The following is a 21,315-nucleotide window of genomic DNA, read 5'->3' as shown; positions in this document are numbered from 1 at the left end:
GTGAATAGCTAAGTGAGTAAAAGATGACCTGATTTCCAAAAGGCATAAAGTTAAAGATGACACATTTCTTTAATATTTTAAGCAAGATTACTTTTTTATTTCTATCTTTTACAGTTTCAAAATAACAAAAAAGGAAAACGGCCCGAAGCAAAAGTTTGGGCACCCTGCATGGTAACACCCTGCTTAGTAACACCCACTTTGGCAAGTATCACAGCTTGTAAACGCTTCCTGTAGCCAGCTAAGAGTCTTTCAATTCTTGTTTGGGGGATTTTCACCCATTCTTCCTTGCAAAAGGCCTCTATTTCTGTGAGATTCTTGGGCCGTCTTGCATGCACTGCTCTTTTTGATGATGTTTAGGTCGGGGAACTGTGAGGGCCATGCCAAAACCTTCAGCTTGTGCCTCTTGAGGTAGTCCACTGTGGATTTTGAGGTGTGTTTAGGATAATTATCCTGTTGTAGAAGCCATCCTTGTTTCATCTTCGGCTTTTTTACAGACGCTGTGATGTTTGCTTCCAGAATTTGCTGGCATTTATAAACGTAATTGAATTCATTCTTCCCTCTACCAGTGAAATGTTCCCTGTGCCACTGGATCCAACACAAGCCCAAAGCATGATCAATCCACCCCCGTGCTTAACAGCTAGAGAGGTGTTCCTTTCATGAAATTCTGCACCCTTTTTTCTCCAAACATACCTTTGCTCATTGCGGCCAAAAATTTCTATTTTAACTTCGTCAGTCCACAGGACTTGTTTCCAAAATGCATCAGGCTTGTTTAGATGTTCCTTTGCAAACTTCTGAGGCTGAATTTTGTGGTCAGGACGCAGGAAAGGTTTTCTTCTGATGACTGTTCCATGAAGGTCATATTTGTGCAGGTGTTGCTGCACAGTAGAACAGTGCACCACCACTCCAGAGTCTGCTAAATCTTCCTGGAGGTCTTTTGCAGTCACACGGGGGTTTTGATTTGCCTACTAGCAATCCTACGACCAGTTCTCTCTGAAAGTTTTCTTGGTCTTCCAGACCTCAAGTTGACCTCCACCGTTCCTGTTAACTGCCATTCTTAATTACATTACGAACTGAGGAAACGGCTACCTGAAAAAGCTTTGCTATCTTCTTATAGCCTTCCGCTGCTTTGTGGGCATCATTTATTTTAATTTTCAGAGTGCTAGGCAGCTGTTTAGAGGAGCCCATGGCTGCTGATTGTTGGAACAAGGTTTGAGGAGTCAGGGTATTTATAAAGCTTTGAAATTTGTATCACCTGGCCTTTCCTAACGATGACTGTGAACAAGCCATAGCCCTAACAAGCTAATTAAAGTCTGAGACCTTAGTAAAAGTTATCTGAGAGCTCAAATCTCTTGGGGTGCCCAAACTTCTGCATGGTGCTCCTTTCCTTTTTTCCACTCTAAAATAGTACAAAGCAAAAATAATACACTAGTCTTGCTTAAAATGTTGAAAAGAATGTTTCGTCTTTAACTTTTGGAGATCAGTTCTTCTTCTACCCACTTAACTATTCACAGTAACAGAAATTTTGATCAGGTGTGCCCAAACTTTTGCATGCCATGCCAGTGTATATTCATGTACTTTAAATGGATTCAGTGACTCAGCATTCTCAGCCCCCAGAAAGTTCACCACCCTCAATTCAAGTTCTAGTCAGAAGAAACTTCTGCCCTGCATCCCTTTGATGGACCCTGTAGGAATTGTGTAAAGTAAAGATTAGCATTATTTGTCACGTGTACATTAAAACACAATCGTCTGTGTCAAATCATCCAAGATTGTGCAAGGCAACCCGCAGGTGTCGCCATGCTTCCGCTGTTGATGTAACATGCATAACTTACTAACCCTAACCAGAAGTCTTTGGAATGTGGGAGGAAACCAGAGCACCCAGAGAATGTACAGGTTCCTTATGGGCAGTGGCGGGTACTGAACCCCAGTCGGTGATCATTGGGTGTGTAAGTTGCAATGATGAAAAACTCTCATTCTTCTAAACACTATACAGTGCAACTTACACAAAATACTGGAGGAACTCAGCAGGTCAGGCAAGATCTATGAAGGGGAATAAAGAGTCTACATTTCGGGCCAAGGCCCTACATCAGGACACAGGTGTGACCTACTCATTCTCTCCTCATACAGCAGACCAACAATGTGAAGAACAATTCATTGCTCTCCTTCCATGTACAATGCATTAAAATATCTTTTCCTCCTTTGCTCTAATCCACTTATTGCATGGACCAATAGAGTATTTGCCTTTCTGGTTGTTAGCTGGACCTGGTTGTTAACTTTCAGTGACTTGAATACTTGGAATTAAGTGGCAAATCAAAGGTAGTTCAGTCAAAAATTTTATTTTGCACAAGCTGATGAAGTTGGTGTTGGCGTAGTTCTATTGCATCAGTATGCAGTCTTGCTGAATGGTTGGATTTGACTTTCTGAACTCAGTTCATCAGGTGAGAATACACACTCAAGTGTTTTATAGATTCTCAAGGAAGACATGATGAAAATTGAGGTGCTGTTGACCCAGCTTGCATTGGAGAGCTAAAATGCTGTTGTGGATCAAGTGTTTTGGTCAGAATGGGGATTTTCCTACATTGCTTGAGTTTTTACACACACACACACACACACACACACACACACACACACACGTACGTTCTTTTTATCTCCATGGCCAACGATGGATCCCCCAAATCTTTTAAGATGAAGAAAAAACGAACAATTTTTTTGTCACTTATACATCGAAACATAGAAGGAAATGTGTCGGTTGCATCAATGACAAACGCAGTCTGAGGATGTGCTGGGCACAGCCCGCAAGTGTCGCCATGCTTCCAGCACCAGAACAGCATTCCCTCAACTTACTGACCCTAAACCATACATCTTTGGAAAGTGAGAGAAAACTGGAGTTCCCAGAGGAAATTCACATGGTTGTGGGGAGAGCATGCAAACTCCTTACAGACAGCATAAGTGATCGTGGTGCTGTAAAGCATTACTCTAGCCATTATGCTAACATGTATAATGAAGCCACCCTGTATAATTTTGAACTTTGAGGGATAACAAACTGACCCTTGTTGATGGCATCTTCCGTTATTCATCCTGTCTGATTTACCTCTACACTGAGGTTGTGGTAAGGCAAAGAAGGAAAATAATAGAAGCACACAAATTATAGCCAGGAGTAAGCCACTCAATTTCTTGAATCTGCTGATCGATAAGATCATTACTAATCTAGTGTAACATGAACTTTACATTCCTGTTGGCCCCCAGCAACCTTCCAGTCTTTATCAAGAATCTGTGCACTTCTGCTTTAAAAAAAACTAACAACACAGCTTCCACTGATCTGCTAATGGCTTTTTCCAAACATTTGGCACTGAATTGAATGTTCTGCCCTTTTTGTGCAGTACTCTTACTGGATTCTTGCCTAGGTTTAGATATATTTGCATTGAACTTTTATGACTGGATTAAATGGCATCTTGTATTCTAATAAGTGTGCTAAGAGTTTATTTTAAATGTCAGACAGTCCATGGATTTATGAAGAATTGTTACATTATGAATACAGACAGACTTGAACGGACGCCAGCCTTTTTCGGAGACATGATCTGCATTTTCCATAGTTATGAGCAGACTAATCATCAACTGTCTTCACTCCCAACATGAATGATCGTTTTATATCATCAGTTGTAACTTAAGACATCTGCTTTTGATAAACAGAAAGGATTCTAGCCCTCTCTATGTCATTAATTTGGAAAAGTATGTTCTTAAGTGTTGGAAGAATTCTTCAATTTGAAGAGTATTGCTTTCAAGGTATTCAGTAAACATAAACAATGTTCACTTTAATCCTCTTCTCCTTTGGTAGTACATCATAAACTATCATCTAAAACTTCACTTGTAGCACTCTAACACTTGGTTAGATTGGTGATGAAATCTACCAGTATCATTGGAAATACTTAACATGTTGGTACTTGGTACTATAGCTTGAAGTCATTTAAAGATTCAAAGTACATTTATTATCAAAGTACATTTATTATCGAAGTAAGAATGCAGTATTCAACCCTAACATATGTAATCTCTGGTTAATTGCAAGTAGAAGAAAAAGTGTGGAAAACAAAACTCCAATAAAGAGAATAATAAGTTAGTTACAAGGGTAGATTTGGACTCGTCCACTAACCTGTAAATCTTCAGTGTCCAAAGTGCTGGTTGCTTGCAAACAGAAGATTATATTGCTGAAATGAAATCTTACCCTTGGATGGAGGGTGTACCTTCACAAGGAAAAGGGCAAAAAAAATTGAGGGAAAACATTAATTTTGTGGCAATATTTGGATTTACTGGCATTGGGTCATTCCTGATATTGTAGAGCCATTGTCATCTGTCAGTGCTTAGACTTGAATCATTGCAATCCAATTGTGTGGATGTGCTGGTTCATAACCGTTGGGCTATTTGCCATTTGTTGTGCCTGGAGGTGGAGTGAATAAATAGGCCTTACTTGTGTTAAATTACATCCCCATGAGCACTCCACCAATGCATATAACTGGAAGGTCAAGTTTTCATCACAAAATGAAAGATAACACTGCTACATTAATTTCTAAGTAGAGTTAGTATTGACTTTATATTTATCCTTTAAATTAGAACTAAGGAACTGCAAGACTATTAAATACTGGAGGCAAACAAAGCCAGCTGCAGGGTTGTTAGTAACTTACATGAATATGCAGTTTTATTTTTCAGTAAGTTTCAATAGGTGCATTTAATGTCAGAGAAATGTATACAATATACATCTTGACGTTCTTTTTCTTTGAAGACATTCAAAAAAACAGAGGAGTGCCTCAAAGAATGAATGGCAGTTAAAAGGTTAGAACCCCCAAGCCCCCACCAACTCCCCCTCCCATACACAAGCAGCAGCAAGGACCCCGTCCCACCCCCACCAGTAAAAAAGCATCAGCACCCACCACCGAGCACTCAAGCGTAGAGCAAAGCGTCAGTAAAGACACAGACGTGCATTACCCCAAAAACTACTCATTCATCCGATAATTCGATGTACCACAGGCGCTCTCTCCCTAATAAGGGAAAAAAGAGAGAGAGAGGGGAGACATAACAAACAACTTGCTGATTTACAATGTTAAAAGTCTGATGCATCGCTTTTTTTCCCCTAGCTCTGCGGTCAGCGAGTCGGCACCAAAAAGGCGCAGCTCTCTGGACACACAAACCCCCGGCAGCTAACCCACTGCTCCCAATGTTCTGTGTTCTCCCGCAACGCTTCAGTCAGGGGCACCGGCCGAGAATCAACATGTCCCCAGAGCCACAAAATCCCAGGACTCTGAAGGCACGCTCATCTTCCAGGCCGCATCATTGGGATATCAAAAAGCGGCTGGTCGTGAGGCCTTGAGAGCGGGTCCCATTCCTGCTCAGAACCGAAGTCAGAGTGTAACTTCTGGTCGGGGTCTTCAAAAGAACCCCCGCGCCCTGAAAAGGAAAAAAAAGAGATATCAAAGATAGAAGTAAAGCTGTTTCGGAAGATGCATGCAAAGGAGTCTCCGTTTCCCTGCCTTTTAATGTTTGTGTGTACATACAGTTTATTTTCTATGGGAGATGACCACAGTTGTATGGATGTGTACGTGGAATTAGTAATTATTTTGTTTTATTGGTATGGTATCATTCAGAAAATAAGAGTTTTTTCAAATTACTAATCTGCACAGCCAAAATTCCCTTGTTTTGCTGTTAAGGGAAAAAATTTATCTGGTGAGACATTATGATGTAATTTGAGATATTGATATCTTCATTGATATTTAAATAGCAAGTGGTAAACAACGGCTCAACAATACAGGATTTTATCCTAAAAAGCACGCTTTCTTGTTGTATTGTGTCACACTCACCTACCATTTTATGACATGGGAGGACACCAACTGGGCCCATGAAAGCTTCCATTAGACTAATCCTATCAGTGGGACTTAGCATGTCTGCCAGCATCTATAGCAGGGAAGGATAGTCAACATTTTAGGTCAAGATTATTCATCTTTCCAATGAGTTCCTTCAGTAGTTTGTATCTCTGTTCAGGGTTCCAACATCTCCAGTTGCTTGCATCTGCGATCCTGTCGGTATTCACTTTTGCATGTCCAGCAACTCCCTATCTTTTGCCAGTCAGCTGAACTGAAGAGCAACTTGCGGTTTAGCCATGCATATCTTTGTGATGTTGGAGGAAACAAGAGCATCCAACAAAAATCTGCCCTGAGTATGTGCATAATCCACATAGACAGCACATAGTTAGCATCAAACCTGGCTGTGTGATGCTTCAAGATGGTAGCAGTGATTACTGCACCACCAATTGGACCCCCACTGGACATTGGCTTTACTCTGATTTACTTCGGTTGTCTCTACTGCTTTTCAAGGCTTATCATTCTTCCGAAGTGATGCACTGTCTCACCTCAGCCTTTCCTTCAGTTTCCTTCCACGTTGTTGCTTGTCTTGCCGTCAACTGTTGGACTTTGTACTAATTGCTTTAATGTTTTTTTCCCATGAGAATGGAGGGATCCCATTTGGACCAAGGATTTGAATTTTGTGTAGATATGCTGAATTTTGTTTGACTTCAAGTTTTCCCATTTTGTCTTATGCATTTCATTGTACCTTGGAAGGGCTCTTCTGCACTTGGTACAATTTCAGACATTGGCAGTGAGTGTATTAAGATCTTCAATTGAATAATAGAAAAAAATTGTTAAGGTTAGAAGGTTGATGGTTGGAGAATGGGGGAGAGATTTTTTTTAAATTGTGCTATTAAGGATTAGATTTTTGTAGAGGATCTTGCATTTTGGAAAGGAAGGCCTCATCAGTGGTTTTGAATGCGTTGGCAAAAAGGGTTGTGTGAAGGTTGTTGCAGAGAAGAGTGTGGGTAGTATTTCATGAGTTAGAACAGATAATAAATCCTTCCAGAGCAACTAGTTTGTGCATCAGCTGTTGTCTGTCTTCCCCTCCCACCCTAGCTCCACTGAGCCTTTTGCTTCAGGCCATCTTGGTGTCCCCGAACATTTTTGTAACAAAGATGACATTTCAAACACTAGTAGTGTTTCATGAGTAATTTTTAATCTTGGCTGATTGCCTCTCTTTTCTGACCTTCTTCACTCTCACACACAAGTTAAACTAAAGACATTTATGTACATTTAAGTTACTGAATTGATGTGGATCTAAATGTGTTTGCCAGAAAGACCAATTCACAGCTACATATGGAAGCAAAAGCTGGCTCAAGGGCTGGTTAAATACGAACATAATATACACTGTGTACGGAGGCTTTTCTCTTTATTGAGTCACACTTCATTTGAGAAATAAATTGTCAGCAACTCCTCTTTCTGATTTGTTGGGGGATTAGTGCAAAGGGCATTTTAACCTCTTTACTCTGCAGCTTTGGTAAGGCTGTTGAAGCCACATCTTTCTCCACAACTTCCCTAATAACATTTTGGATACAATATTTTGACCTCATCTGTTTTACTTCGCCGTCAGATTTTTTTCCTGGTCTTTTTTTAAAACTGTGATCAACAAACAAAAGCTGCATCGAGCTAATGGTTCACTGGAAAGGCTAAAAGGTGGGTTATAGGATTCAGAAGGTTCCCTAATGTGCAATTGTGCGTAAGCCTAGGTGGATGCCCCTTTTTTAAAAAAAGAGCTCTTGTGCATGCTATACAACTGCTTGGTAATCTGCTTATCAATCTGAACAAAAAAAGCCTGTGGTTACAAATATCTTCATTTTGATCATTTTATTTTAATGTATCATTACAAGAAGCTCTTTGTTTTTATATACACAAGATAGTCTCAAACTTGGATACGGTTACAACAGTGATATATGACAGTTACCTGAAATAGATTGGAAAGCAGCAACAGACTATCATGAGTGTATTTGATTTGGCAGTGAAAACCAATTCTTTTTCCATGGATATTAACACAGCAAGTAGAAGCATTTACAGCATGAAATGTATCTTTCCCAAGGCAATATAATGTATGTTAAAAATATTCATTATATTAGATTTACTGAGAGTTAGGTTTTCAGCCTAGATCACTTCAGCTGTCAGTAGACTGTTAGGTGGAATTGGTTTAAAGTGGAGTTGTTTTACTGCACTGGAGCAGGTGTCAGAAACCCCTGACACAACTGGAAATCCTGTCACTCTGCATTTTGTTTCCATCACATTGAGCTGAATTCAGAAAGAGCAGCAGGAGGAAAGTGGGGTACCAGAAGCATGGAAGTAAGTTCAGTTTTTCCTTTAGATTAAAAAGTGTGATATATTTTTGATCAACTCAGTGCAATGCATTTCTTGGAGTCAGATGAAATGGTTTATTCTCCTTTTTCTTTGTGCCTGCACCTTGCAAAAACACACCTCACTGTTGTATGCCCCTTGATGCAAGTTTTGTACTCTGACTTAGAACATAAAACGCTCCAGGCCTTTACAGGCCCTTCAACCATGATTTTGTACCAACACTTTAATCTACTCTACGATCAATCTAACCCTTCCTTCCTACGTACCCCTCCTTTTTCTATTGTCCAAGAGTTCCTTAAGTTCCCCTAATGTACCTGCCTATACCAGCACCCCTGGGCAGGGTGTTCCACGCACTCTGTGTTTTTAAAAAAAAAGAGAAAAACAACTTGCCCCACTTACACTGTACTCCAATCACCTTAAAATTATAAATGTGAAGAAGTCTGCAGATGCTGGAAACACAAAGCAACACTCACACAATGCTGGAGGAACTCAGCAGGTCAGGCAGCATCTGTGGAAATCAATAAGCAGTGACATTTCAGGCTGAGACCCTTCTTCTGGATTGGAAAGGAAGTGGGGAAGACACCAGAATGAAAACGTGGGGTGAGAGAAAAGAAGTGAGCTGGAATGGGAGAAGGCAGGAAAAGGGTACTGATTGTGGATGATCAGCCATGATCACAGTGAATGGTGGTGCTGGCTCGAAGGGCTGAATGGCCTACTCCTGCACCTATTGTCTATTGAATGTCACAAACAAGAGAAATCTGCAGATGCTGGAAATCCGAGCAACACACACAAAATGCTGGAGGAACTCAGCAGGCCAGGCAGCATCTATGGAAATATAGCCCCCTCGGCCAGCCTCAGGGTCGCTCGGCTCGCTGTCATCTAGGGAAATAGCCCTCGGCCCCGCCAAACTGGGTAATCAGTTTGTGTGGATGCTGTGTGATGTACCCCACCCCGCCCAAATAACAGACAATACACCAGATACGATTAAATAATTTACTGGAACTATATAATTAATAGAGAATAAAATATAAAAGGAAAATAAAAGGCACCACACTTATCAAAGTTCAGTCTCTTCGTGCACAAATAGTTGGAGCTCAGGACCCTTCTTCTTCACCCTGCGACCCCTTGGACCACCTCGACCGGCCGCCTGGGACCAACAATGGTGGTCGACCAGATGCTCTACACGAGACTGTCTCCTCTCCTCACCAAATGCCCCGCTTGGGGTCCGACCCTGTTAGCGGACTCACAGCACCTGGACCATCCTCTGTCTCTCTCTCCCGCCTTCTCCCCCCAAAACCCCGCGCATACAATATCTTACAGACACAACAAGAACATAACAACTATCCCAATTGGTTCATAACATCTTCTTATCAGTAACGTGATCCAAACAAACTACTAGCGGGAGGACTTTCTCAGCAGTTAACATAACAAAGAAGCCCTTTCAATTATAACATAACAAAGAAGCCATTTTAATTAGACTACGCAGTGACATAAAAAAAAAGAAACCCCTTACAGAAAAAAGCCCTGCCAAAGGGTTTTGGCCCAAAACGTCAACTGCTTTTTTTCATGCATGCTGAGTTTCTCCAGCATTTTGTGTGTGTAGCTGAAAGGTGATGGGTGAGGTCAGGTGGTGGGAAAGGACAAGGGCTGGTGAAGAAAGAATCTGATAGGAGAGGAAAGTGGACCATATAGGTAGATGAGAAGAGGTGAAAAGTCAGAGCGGGGAATAGAGGAAGAGGCGAGGGGGGGTTTTACCGGAAGGAGAAATTGATGTTTATGTCATAAGATTGGAGGCTACCCTGCTGGAATATAAAATGATGCACCCCGGTATTAATCATTTTTGCTCTGGAAGGAAGTCTCTAGATATCCACTTGATCTATGCCTCTTATCTTGTACACCTCTACCAAGTCAGCTCTCATCTCCTTCGCTCCCTCCCAAGAGGGATCTCAATCGCCTTAGCTGTTGCTTCAGTTTTCTTTGCTCCAACAAGAGTGAAATATTTACAGACAATTGTCTTCATAATTTTGGAGCTACAAGCTTCATGTCATGAATTGCTAAGTTGTTACTCGATCCAAAAGCATTAAATATTCTGTATGTTGTTTTATCTGTGGCTATAATTCCCAGTCAGATCAGCTTCCAGCTTAGAATTGAAGTCTGTTTTTTTTCACTAATCCAGACCATTGAGGTTTTAAATGTTGTTGTGAATTGGTTTTAATTTTCAGTGTTCTGAAAGTATTTCTTTGGGGTGAATTAGTGTTCATTTTACTGGATAGATGGGCTGGTTAGTGTATGATCAGCTGTTTCCAGTATTAATATATACAGAACCCAAATAAAATCATACAGCTACTTTAATGCTGATTGTCCTGATGTAGAGACTCAGCCCGAAACATCTAGCTATTTATTCCCTTCCATCAATGCTGCCTGAGCTGCTGGGCTCCTCCAGAATTTTATGTGTGTTGCTCATGATTTCCAGCATCGAGAGATGTTGAGACCCTGGTTAAGGAAAAGGAGGAGGTACATAGCAGTTATAGACAGGTCGGAGCAAATGAGGTACTTGAGTACAAGAAATGCAAGAGAAGACTGAAATAAATCAGAAGGGCTAAAAGAAGGCATGAGATTGTTCTAGAAGACAACGTGAAGGAGAATCCTAATCCTTCAACTGATAGGTTGAGAGCAAAAGGACAGCAAGGGACAAAATTGGTCCTCCGGAAGATCAAGGGAGTAAACTATACTTGCAGCTGATAAAGATGGGGGAGATCTTTGCATCTGTATTAACTCGAGAGATGGACAGAGTCTAAAGAAGTGAGGCAAAGCAGCAAAGAGGTCATGGACCCTACACAGATTACAGAGGAGGAGATGGTTGCTGTCTTGAGGCAAATTAGGGTGGGTAAATCCCCAGAGCCTGCCAAGGTGTTCCCTTGGGCCCTGTGGGAGGCTGGTGCAGAAATTGCAGGGGCCCTAGCAGAGATATTTACAACAGCCTTAGCCCTGGGTGAGGTGCCAGAGGATTGGAGGATAGCTAATGTTGTTCTGTTGTTTGAAAAAGCCAGGAAATTTTAGGCTGGTGAACCTGACATCAGTAGTGGGAAAGTTATTGGAAGGTATTCTAAGGGACTGGATATATAAGTATTTGGACAGACAAGGACAGGCAGCATGGCTTTGTACAAGCTGGGTCGTGTCTAACCAATCTTAAATAATTCTTCAAGGAAGTTACCAGGAAAGTTGATGAAGGTTAGGCTATGAATATTGTCTACAAGGCTTTGACAGAGTCCTGCATGGGAGGTTGGTCAAGAAGGTTTGGCTGCTTGGCATTTAAGATGAGATAGTAAATTGATTTAGATATTGGCTTCACAGGAGAAGCCACAGAATGATAACAGATGGTTGCCTCTCTGACTGGAGGCCTGTGACTAATGGTGTGCTGCAGGGATCAGTGCTGTGTCCATTGTTGTTTGTCATCTACATCAATGATCTGGATGATAATGTGGTAAATTGGATCAGCAAATTTGTCGATGACACCAAGATTAGGAGTGTAGTGGACAGTGAGGAAGACAATCTGAGCTTGCAGTGGGATCTGGACCAGCTGGAAAAATGGGCTGATAAATGACAGGTGAAATTTAATGCAGTCAAGTGTAAGGTGTTGCACTTTGTGAGGGCCAGCCAGTGACATGATAAGTGTCATGATCCATAACTCCTTGAAAGTGTCATCATAGGTAGATAAGGTCATAAAGAAAGTCACATTGTCTTTCATAAATTAATGTATTGAGTACAGGAGTTGGGTTGTTGTGTTGAAATTGTACAAGACTTGGTGAGGCCTAATTTGGAGTATTGTGTCCAGTTTTGGTTACTTGCCTACAAGAAAGATGCAAGTAAGATTGAAAGAGTGCAGAAACAATTTACAAGGATGTTGCCAAGAATTGAGGACCTAAGCTTTTGGGAAAGGTTAAAAAAGTTAGGACTTTATTCCCTAGAGCATAGAAGATTGAGGGGAGATTTGATAGAGGTATACAAAATTGAGAGGTATAGATAAGGTAAATAAATGTAAGCAGTCTTTTTCCACTGAGGTGGGTGCAACTACAACTCGAGGTGATGGGTTAAGTGTGAAAGGTGAAATGTTTAACTTTCACTCAGGGTGGTGAGTGTGTGGAATGAGTTGCCAGAAGAAGTGGTGGATGTGGGTTTGATTTCAACATTTGAAATTTGGATAGGTACATGGATGGGAGGGTTATGGAGGGCTATGGTCCTGGTGCAGGTTGATGGGACCAGTTAGATTAATGGTTCAGCATGGACTGGTACTGAAGGGCCTGTTTCTGTATTGTAGTGTTCTATGACTCTGACTCTGTCTGTAGAATCTCTTATGTTTATGATTAGCTGCTTTAATTCCATAATTTGCATCTATTATTTGGTGGTCTTATAAATTTAGTGTGCAAAATCCAAGAACCAACTTGGTGCAAATCGAACGTTAACTGAGCTTAACTTGAATGTGATAACTTTTCATAAACAATAGGGACGTATTGTTTTGGATGTTGATGTCACATAATTGTCAGTGAGGTGAACCCCATCATCCAGACTCTGGCTGCTTTTGGATACAGCACTGAACTGGCACAGGCTCTTTATTTCCTAAGTGAGATTTTCAAGCATCTTTGAGCCTTCTCGTAGCCATCTCACCATTGTCACTGACATACTTCACAATCTTTTCTCAACCAATTAAGTGACAATCCACAATACGTTGTTGTGGTACATTATGTTTATCAACCATACTAAAGATATGAAGAGAGGTATTATTTTAACCAAAGCATTCTAATTATTTGGTTAATATTAAGAGTCATGGTTCATGAATAATGAACCAAAAAGCAGTTGCTTTTCCCAAGCAGTATGGCTGAACCCATTAACCCACTCCTCCACACCCTACCATTCCTGTCAGTTATCTTATGTACAGACACACCTTTGCCTAGTGTCACTTTATGGACACACAATCAATCTGTGTATTTATGCTATCTTACATATTTATAATTACTGTTGTGTTATCAATGTTTTTGTGCTATCGATCCAGAGTAACAATTATTTTGTTCTCCTTTTCTTTTGCACCAGAAATGACATTAAAACAATCTTGAGTTTTAAATCTTTGTGCCTTGCTCTCTGCCCTGAAGGGTGCCGTAAGCAATTTTATTTACCTCATTTCAGCAAACATCTTTTCGTCATCATTCGCTGCTGTAGATTTAATGATCTGAACTACTAATTGTTAACCACATTCAAAAGAAGACCGTGGTTGATTGGAATGGTCCGAACAAGGAAGTGAGTGATAGCAAACCTAGTTAAATGTGAAGTGGCCAAAACCTGCAACTTAGTTGATCTCTAGTGATCTGCTCAGTTTAGTTACGATTTTTATCCATTAGCTTGTGACTGGATGATGGTGATTTGGTTGCATCCAACTGTCTAGAGAAAATTGGATCTTTGATAAGCACCCTGTTATCAGAGGGGGCTCGTTTCTCATTTGCATTTAGATGAGTATTGATTATTTATTTACTCAACTGGAGTGGGATTCTTTTCCAATTTTAACTGAATTGTCTGTGTTGTCAGTTGAAAGAGAGATAAAGCTCCTGACACCACCATGAGATAAGAACACTTTGTAGTGAAGATAAAAGTTCGAAGGGACCTTTTTCTGTTGTTGACTGAAAGTGAAAGTTTAAAAATTAGAATTGATGGGTCGTGTTTCCAAAACGTTTTCAGTATTTTTTTTCCAATTTAGCCAGGTTTGTTAGGAAAGTAACCTGTCTTTTCACCACGCTGGCCTCATCTGAACTGTGCATTCAAACAAAAGGCAAGGCTCCTTTGTTTCAAAAAGCAGTTGAAAGACAAGATCTTATCCCACAGTAAAATAATGGGAATGTTGAATATGTTACTGGTATTGAAGGAGATGTTGTTTGGTGCAGCTTTGCATTTAACACAAGTTAAATACCTCCTGTAGTTGCGCATTACTGTAGCAGTTCTTTGTTTTGGTTAATTTAGAGATGAGTATAATGTAAAGGGCAGCCATAGCTTCCGCCTGTGTGTCTGCAAACACCTGCACTGTTGGTTGTGTGATACAGCATGTTTATGCATACACAGGGCTTTCTACAATTGCAATAATGTGCCTGCTGTCTCATATGGTAAAACCCCCAGTTGACATGTAATATCCTAAAGTGTCTTACAGATTATGATCTGTCACTTTGCAGAATTTATATTGATTTACAAAGACAGCTTGTGTTACTGTAGCCATCAAAGATTAGTGCAGCATTTTTACACTATACAATCAGAAGAGCTGATAATATTTGGACAATTTATTGAATTGTAATAATTAAACAATGTGATTCAGAGTAATTAATATTGTAAGATTTAACGTTTCAAAATTAAAATTTACACCAAATCAAAGTAATTTGTATTGCATGATCATTCCAAAATGCTTTTTTAACTTTCAGGAAAGGCTTATTTGAAGAATGGGGTTCATGTTCATTTGTAACACATGCAGATGGTTATAATATATGGTTATTCAGAAACCACTTTAGTTTCTGCATCCAGAAGTTTCTTTTTAATCTTCTGGGTTAAAAAATTAACTTTTCAAATAAAATAGATTTTTAGAAAATTACGTTGTATTTATACTGTGACTTTAAAACCTGGTAACATGGCAACTGCCAAATTTTACTTTGTGTTAAATTAAGCGTCACATAGCACCGTGTCTGATAAAGAATATTAAGCTCGAGATTCTGCAGATTTTGGAAATGTAGAGCAACACACACAAAATGCTGGAGGAACTCAGCAGGTCAGCCAGCACCTAAGGAAAGGAATAAAGACTCAACGATTCTGGCTGAAATCCTTCAATCAGGATGGAATATTGCTATTTTAAAAATTATTTCATAAATGTTCTGTTTCTGATAATTATGCTCGTGAACATGCTGGTGATGGGAATGTATTTCCAGTTCCAACACTATTATCAATATCAAGCAGGCACATCTCAGCAGCAGCATGAAGATTTCCTACATTTACACAATACACCTCAGACTTTGCTGCAGAGATGACCTCCGTGATCTCTTCCACACAACTTTTTGGTTCTGCGGGAAAACTGCTTATTTTTATTCCTCCAGGCCTGGTGTCTGTTAGGACAACGTTGACACATGTTGTTGCTGGAGTAACAAGCGCAGGCCACTTCCTGTGGGGAAAAATAGTGTTCGTATTCTAAGTGGAAAAGGCTCTGTTATCCTCCCCATTAAATCCCTTGTAAATACTTAAAAATTAAAAAATTGAATACTTGTAAATTCAAATGAAATTTATTATCGAAGTATGTATATGTCACCGCATGCTACCTTGAGATTCATTTTCTTGCAGGCATTCAAAGTAGAACAGAAAAATACAATAACCAATGAAAAACTACACAGAAACTAAGAATGACAAAAAGCCATTGTGCAAAAGGGTGACCAACTCTGCAAAATAAATAAATAAGTAAACACACAATTAGTACTGACAACATGGGTTGTAGAATCCTTGAAAGTGAGTGGAATCAGTTCAGAGTTGAGCTGAGTGAAGTTATCCACGCTAGCTCAGAGGCCGGATGGTTGAAGGGTAGTAACTATCCCTGAACCAGGTGGTGTGGGACCTAAGGCTCCTGTTCCTCCTGGATGGTGTGGATCCCTTAATGATGAATCAGGCTTCAATTTACTAAAGTTTGATTCTTTTGTAGATGATGATTGCTGCCAGCTTACTTAAAACTGAATGTCACTTGAGGCTAGCTGGCAATAGTATCACAGAGTATCCCTGCTGCTCAACATGAGCGCATGGTTGCAGCAGGGTGTAAGCTTTTACAGAGACACTGAAAGGCTTTACTGGTTCAGTCCCACTGAAGCTATTCTCCTATCCATTTCACAAACGTTGTGACTACAGTCAGACTGGAATTTGAATTTGATTGCTATTTTTCAAGCCATGCTCAAGGACCCAGCGGTTCAGGTATTGAACAGTTGAGCTTGTTCGGCTGACAGCAAGTTATTGGACTAACCATTGATATGAGCAGGATGTGCTTTTGGTTGGACGGGGAAGATCCAGCAGTGCTCTTGCTGTCGGTGACCAGGCAGGAACCTTCCACTGTGAAGAAATAGTGGAGGTTCAGTGAGAACAGATTAGCCAAGAACCCACTGTGATCCAACAGTCAACTCTTATTCCAGTGCCCTTGTTTATATTGCAGCCATTTGGACAAGATGCAGGGGGGCATTTGGAGTGTAGCAATAGTTCAACAGCTTCAGGAGAGGGAGAAAACTCTCAATTCTGTGAGGGAAATAACTGTTAAATTTGATTTGTCTTTTGAGATCTCTTAGTATTTCTGCAAATAAATAACGATCAAATTCATCCCAAATATATTGTGCAAATGTTCTTGATTAGAACCATGATATAATTTCTTGTCTGAATCTCCTTTTGCATTGAAAGAGAAAACAATGGCAAAGAAAATGAGGGTCCTTACAAACCGACTTAAATTATTTTGTTGCCGAAGGGCTGCTTTAAATGGCTGTGAAAGATAGGAGAAATGCTACGTGTATTAATGTATTATTTAAACCTTTGTGGCTAAAACCATTTAATATTTTGAGCTTTGACTACAAGATACAAATTACCCCTGATTTTAGTGAAACTAGTTGATACGTTAATCAGCTCATGGCATTTTCTTGGGTTTGGGATGGGAGATGTCTTGGGATATAAACCCAAATCTTTGAGGGGTGTAAGAACAGTTTCTACAAATTTAGGACAAAATTCGCTTTATTTGCTGGTTTTATTTTTCTTTACAGGGCATCAATATCGCCTTGAGAAGCAAAATGAACCTAACGTAGCTGTAGATTTGGACCGTACCTTAGAGAGTCAGAGCACTTTGGAATTCTGTCTGGTCAGAGAATACAGTAAGTCTTAACCTTTTAAATTTTGACAAACCTCTTTAAAGCACACACACAAATGCAATTCTGCTGAGAAATCTGCATTTTTAAAATGTTTTAGAGCAGGGGTTCTCAACTTTTTATGCTGTGGACCAATACCATTAAGCAAGGGGTCCATGGACCCCAGGTTGGAAACCCCTGATTAAAGTATTCAAAAATTGTGTTATTTCCATGTATCTGCTAAATGGTTGGCAGATTTTGGTGTCAGTGATATAAAATAAATATTTTAGGAAACTGATATGTGGAAGAACATTATTTACAGTAGTGGGGAATATTGGAAGAAACAAATTTCTATGGATGCACAGTGGAAAACATCTTAGCTGATTGCATCACGGTGTGGTATGGAAATACCAATGTCCAAGAGCAGAGAAATCTATAGAAAGTGGTGGACCCAGCCCAGTCCTTCGCAGGCAAAGCCCTTCCCCACCATTAGCACATCTACAAGGGGCATTGTCACAAACAAGCTGCATCCATCATCAAAGAACTGCCTCTCCCATCATCCATGCCATCTACATGGTACAGAAGTCTTAGGTGCCACATCACCAGGTTCAAGAACAGTTACTACCCTACAATTGTCAGGCTCCTGAACCAACTCATCTCAACTCTGAACTGATTCTACTAGCTTTCAAGGACTACTGCTCACGCTGTCAGTATTATTTATATTTTTATTTGCTCAATTTGTCTTATTTTGCATATTGGTGTGTTAACTTTTGTTTATGTATAGTTTTAATAAATTTTACTATAGTTTTTTATTTTTCTTGTAAATTAATCTCATGGAGTTGTATGGTGACACATATGTACTTTATTAATACATTTTCCTTCACCTTGACTTCACTTTGACTTGAATTTAAGTCTGCATCGCCTATCTTCTTTATTTCACCCATTCTTATACTGATGTTTACCATTACAAGTGGAAGTCACTATTGCTGACTAATTTTACTTTGATCAGCCAGTATTCCACATTTTGTTGGCAAAAGATAGGTATGTCATTGATATTTTTCAGCAAAATGTGTGAGATGCCTAAGATATAATTTGCATTTTGAACAGAAACAAGTGGGAATTTTGTTTCTGTAATATTTCTAAAACCCAAATATTATATATAATCTTGACATTTTTATTTTTGATCTCAAAATTACTTCATTGGAATAAAAGACTGAATTAAAATTCCCAAGCTTGGCGGTATGAGGAAGGTCGATCAAAGCTGAAGATATTTTCTTGAATTGTTTGAGCCTTCGGTAGTTCTATCCTCATGTTTCCTCCTCCACACCCCATCCAATACAGCCCGATCTCAATCCCTGGAAAAAAACAAACCCATTCTTCTGATTGATCATACTTGCAAAGATCTATTCAGATTGAAAACAGAGCTGCTTGATGTTGAAGTTAGTTATATTTTTAAACTCAGATTAAAGTGTTGCTGATCTTGAGATTTTCTGGTCCTGTAATTATAAATGTTGCAGAAAATGAAATAGTTTATATAGTAACACACACAAAATGCTGGAGGAATGCAGCAGGTCAGGCAGCATCTATGGAAATGAATGAACAGTCAATGTTTCGGGCCAAGACCCTTCATCAGGACGGAAAAAGAAGAGGGAAGATGCCTAAATAAAAAGGTGAGGGGAGGGGAAGAAAGATAGCTAGAAGACAATAGTTGAAGCCAGGTAAGTGGACGTGTCTGTAGACTCACCTCATGAACTTCAGTTCTGAATGCTCTTTGCTTACTTTTATGATTGCACAATTTAGTACTTTTTTCTCTGCACATTGGGTGTTTGACAGTCTTGTTTATTTTAATGGGTTCCTTTGGGTTTCTTTTTTTGTGACTGCCTGTAAGGAGTCAAATCTCAAGTTGTATGAAGGATACATACTTTGTTAATAAATGGGCTTTGAACTTTGAAGGCAAAGGGTTGGAGGTGAAGGAATCTGATAGGAGAGGACAGTCAACCATAGGAGAAACGGAAGAAGGAGGAGCACCATGGGGAGGTGATAGGCAGGTGAGAAGAGGTAAAAGGCCAGAGTGGGGAATAGAAGAGGAGAGAAGGGAGGTATTTTTAAAAATATATTCTATATAACTATATATAGAACATAAAACAGTACAGCGCAATAGTTTCTTTGACCCATGATATGTATACTTTATACTTTATTGATGCCAAACAATTGATACTAGAGCGTACAATCATCACAGCGATATTTGATTCTGCTCTTCGTGTTCCCTGGAGTACAAATTGATAGTAAATGTTAAAAATTTAAATTATAAATCATAAATAGAAAATAGAAAAGGGAAAGTAAGGTAGTGTAAAAAAAAAACGAGAGGCAGGTCCGGATATTTGGAGGCTATGACCCAGATCCGGGTCATATGGAGACTGGTGGAGGGTATGAAAAGTATCCCCAAGGGTGTGGAGGGATTGGACAAGTAGAGACAGGATAGAGTCAAGGAATGAAGAGAATAGAACAGTAAACACAGTACAGGCTCTTCAACCCACGATGATGTGCCAATCTTTTAACCTTCTCTAAGATCAACCTAATCCTTCCCTCTCACAAAACCTTCCATTTTTGTATAATCGGTGTGTCTATCTAGGAGTCTGTTAAATGTCCTTAATGTTAAACACACCCACCTCTCTCTGTGTAACCTCTGACATCCCCTCCCTCCACTGTACTTTCCTCCAATCATCTTAATTATGTCCTCTAAGAATATTGAACAAGTGAATATGTTTGAGAATTACTGATTGGAGTTTAGTTTTATAGTGCAATGATCCCCACTGATCTGAATTATTTTGCATTTTTAATGCTGGGACTATAACAGAATTTCATGTTCAGAGTTGTAGATTTGTATGCAATTATAAATGTGCCTACATGAGAGGAAAACTTGGAGATTGTTGTAATTCTTGGGTTAAATTGCTGAATTAGCAACCCAGAGTCCTGGACTGAGCTTTGATTTCAAAGCCCACCACATTGATAAGGCATTTATATTCAGGACAGTCAATAAAAAGCTAGTGTTAGTGATAGTAAACATGAACCTTTTAACCTCTGGTTTATACCTCTTTTCAGGGAGTAAATCTGCCTTCCTCACTGGGTTTGTGATTCATTTCATAGATTCTCAAGTATGTAGAGTGCGGCATCCCTCTAAAATGGCCAATAAGTCTTTTCCTTCAAGGACAGTTAGGGATCCCCTTTCAGAAATTGCTTTGCCTGTGACACTCAGTTTGAGTAAATGAAGTAAGAATTTGAAATATTTTTATGATTTATTGAAAAATATATTTTAACTTTAGTTTAATTCAGTATTTTCTTTTCTACCCAATGCAAAGTATTTTGCCAAAAATTTGGGACTCGATGTTTTAACTGAACTTTTAGAGTTTTATGTATTTTACAATTCTGGGACATTTTATAAGTTAATAAGTTAATCTTTGAGTTTTCGTATCAAGTAAATATTTTATTTTTCCAGTTTTAAAAGCAATTTTTAAATTAAGCTGGGGGATTGTTTTATTTTGCTTTTGTTTAATGATTGAGAGGGTCTGTTAATTCAGTCTATTATGTTTTAGAAGAAAAAAGTATGGTTTTCAAACAGTTCCTTTTATGCTGCTAATTACTAACTGATTAATTATTGAAAATACATCAAATTTCCAGTCTTCAACATTAAATCATTTGGAAATTTGTGCGGTTTGCAGGTCAGCTTACGTGTTCTATTTCAGTGTAATACCAGAGAAGTGCGCTTGTTCGAGGACTGCTTGAAATTGTCACCATGCTGGCATCCTGTTGACATTCCTCACAAAGCGAATTATTTGATCTCAGCTGGAGATACCTGGCTTGCCAGACAGGAGGCGAAATCTTCACATCAAGAGAAAGATGGAGGAATTAGAAGAAAAGCTAAAAATGAGCACTTACTCTGTTTAATTCCCCTTGCTCATCCTCTAAATTTTCCTTATTTACAATTTGACATTCTAAATGTTATAAGAAACCACCCACAACATAGTTCTTGCTTGACTAAGCATCTTCATCATTTGAGAATTTTGCAGAGAGGTGGTATCATAAAGTATCACGCATTTGGTCTTTTTGAAAGCGTTTCATGTGTGAGATGAACGATTGCTAATTAAACTGAAAGGTACATGAATTTGGGGCCGAAAGGGGATAAAATTTTTAGCATGCAAGAGAATGAGAGGTGACCTCACAGAAGT

General features: G+C 39.4%; 1 protein-coding gene across 5 annotated transcripts in view; it reads left to right on the top strand.

The window, feature by feature from the left end:
* mapkap1 (MAPK associated protein 1) overlaps positions 1 to 21,315 on the top strand; it is a 297,659-nt gene that overhangs the window by 196,567 nt on the left and 79,777 nt on the right. For 3 of the 5 annotated variants that reach the window (XM_063073411.1, XM_063073413.1, XM_063073409.1), the window contains one exon: positions 17,009 to 17,116. The exons of 1 other annotated variant lie outside the window; for it this stretch is intronic. In XM_063073411.1, coding sequence (XP_062929481.1) covers positions 17,009 to 17,116 — 108 coding nt within the window. Of the gene's footprint in view, positions 1 to 5,123; positions 14,594 to 17,008; positions 17,117 to 21,315 lie in introns of those variants that run through there. One more of the 5 variants, XM_063073412.1, reaches the window with a different exon arrangement.

The sequence above is a fragment of the Mobula hypostoma genome, chromosome 21 (genome assembly GCF_963921235.1).
Source record: "Mobula hypostoma chromosome 21, sMobHyp1.1, whole genome shotgun sequence".
Lineage (NCBI taxonomy): Eukaryota > Metazoa > Chordata > Chondrichthyes > Myliobatiformes > Myliobatidae > Mobula > Mobula hypostoma.
This window is presented reverse-complemented; position numbering and strand designations above follow the sequence as displayed.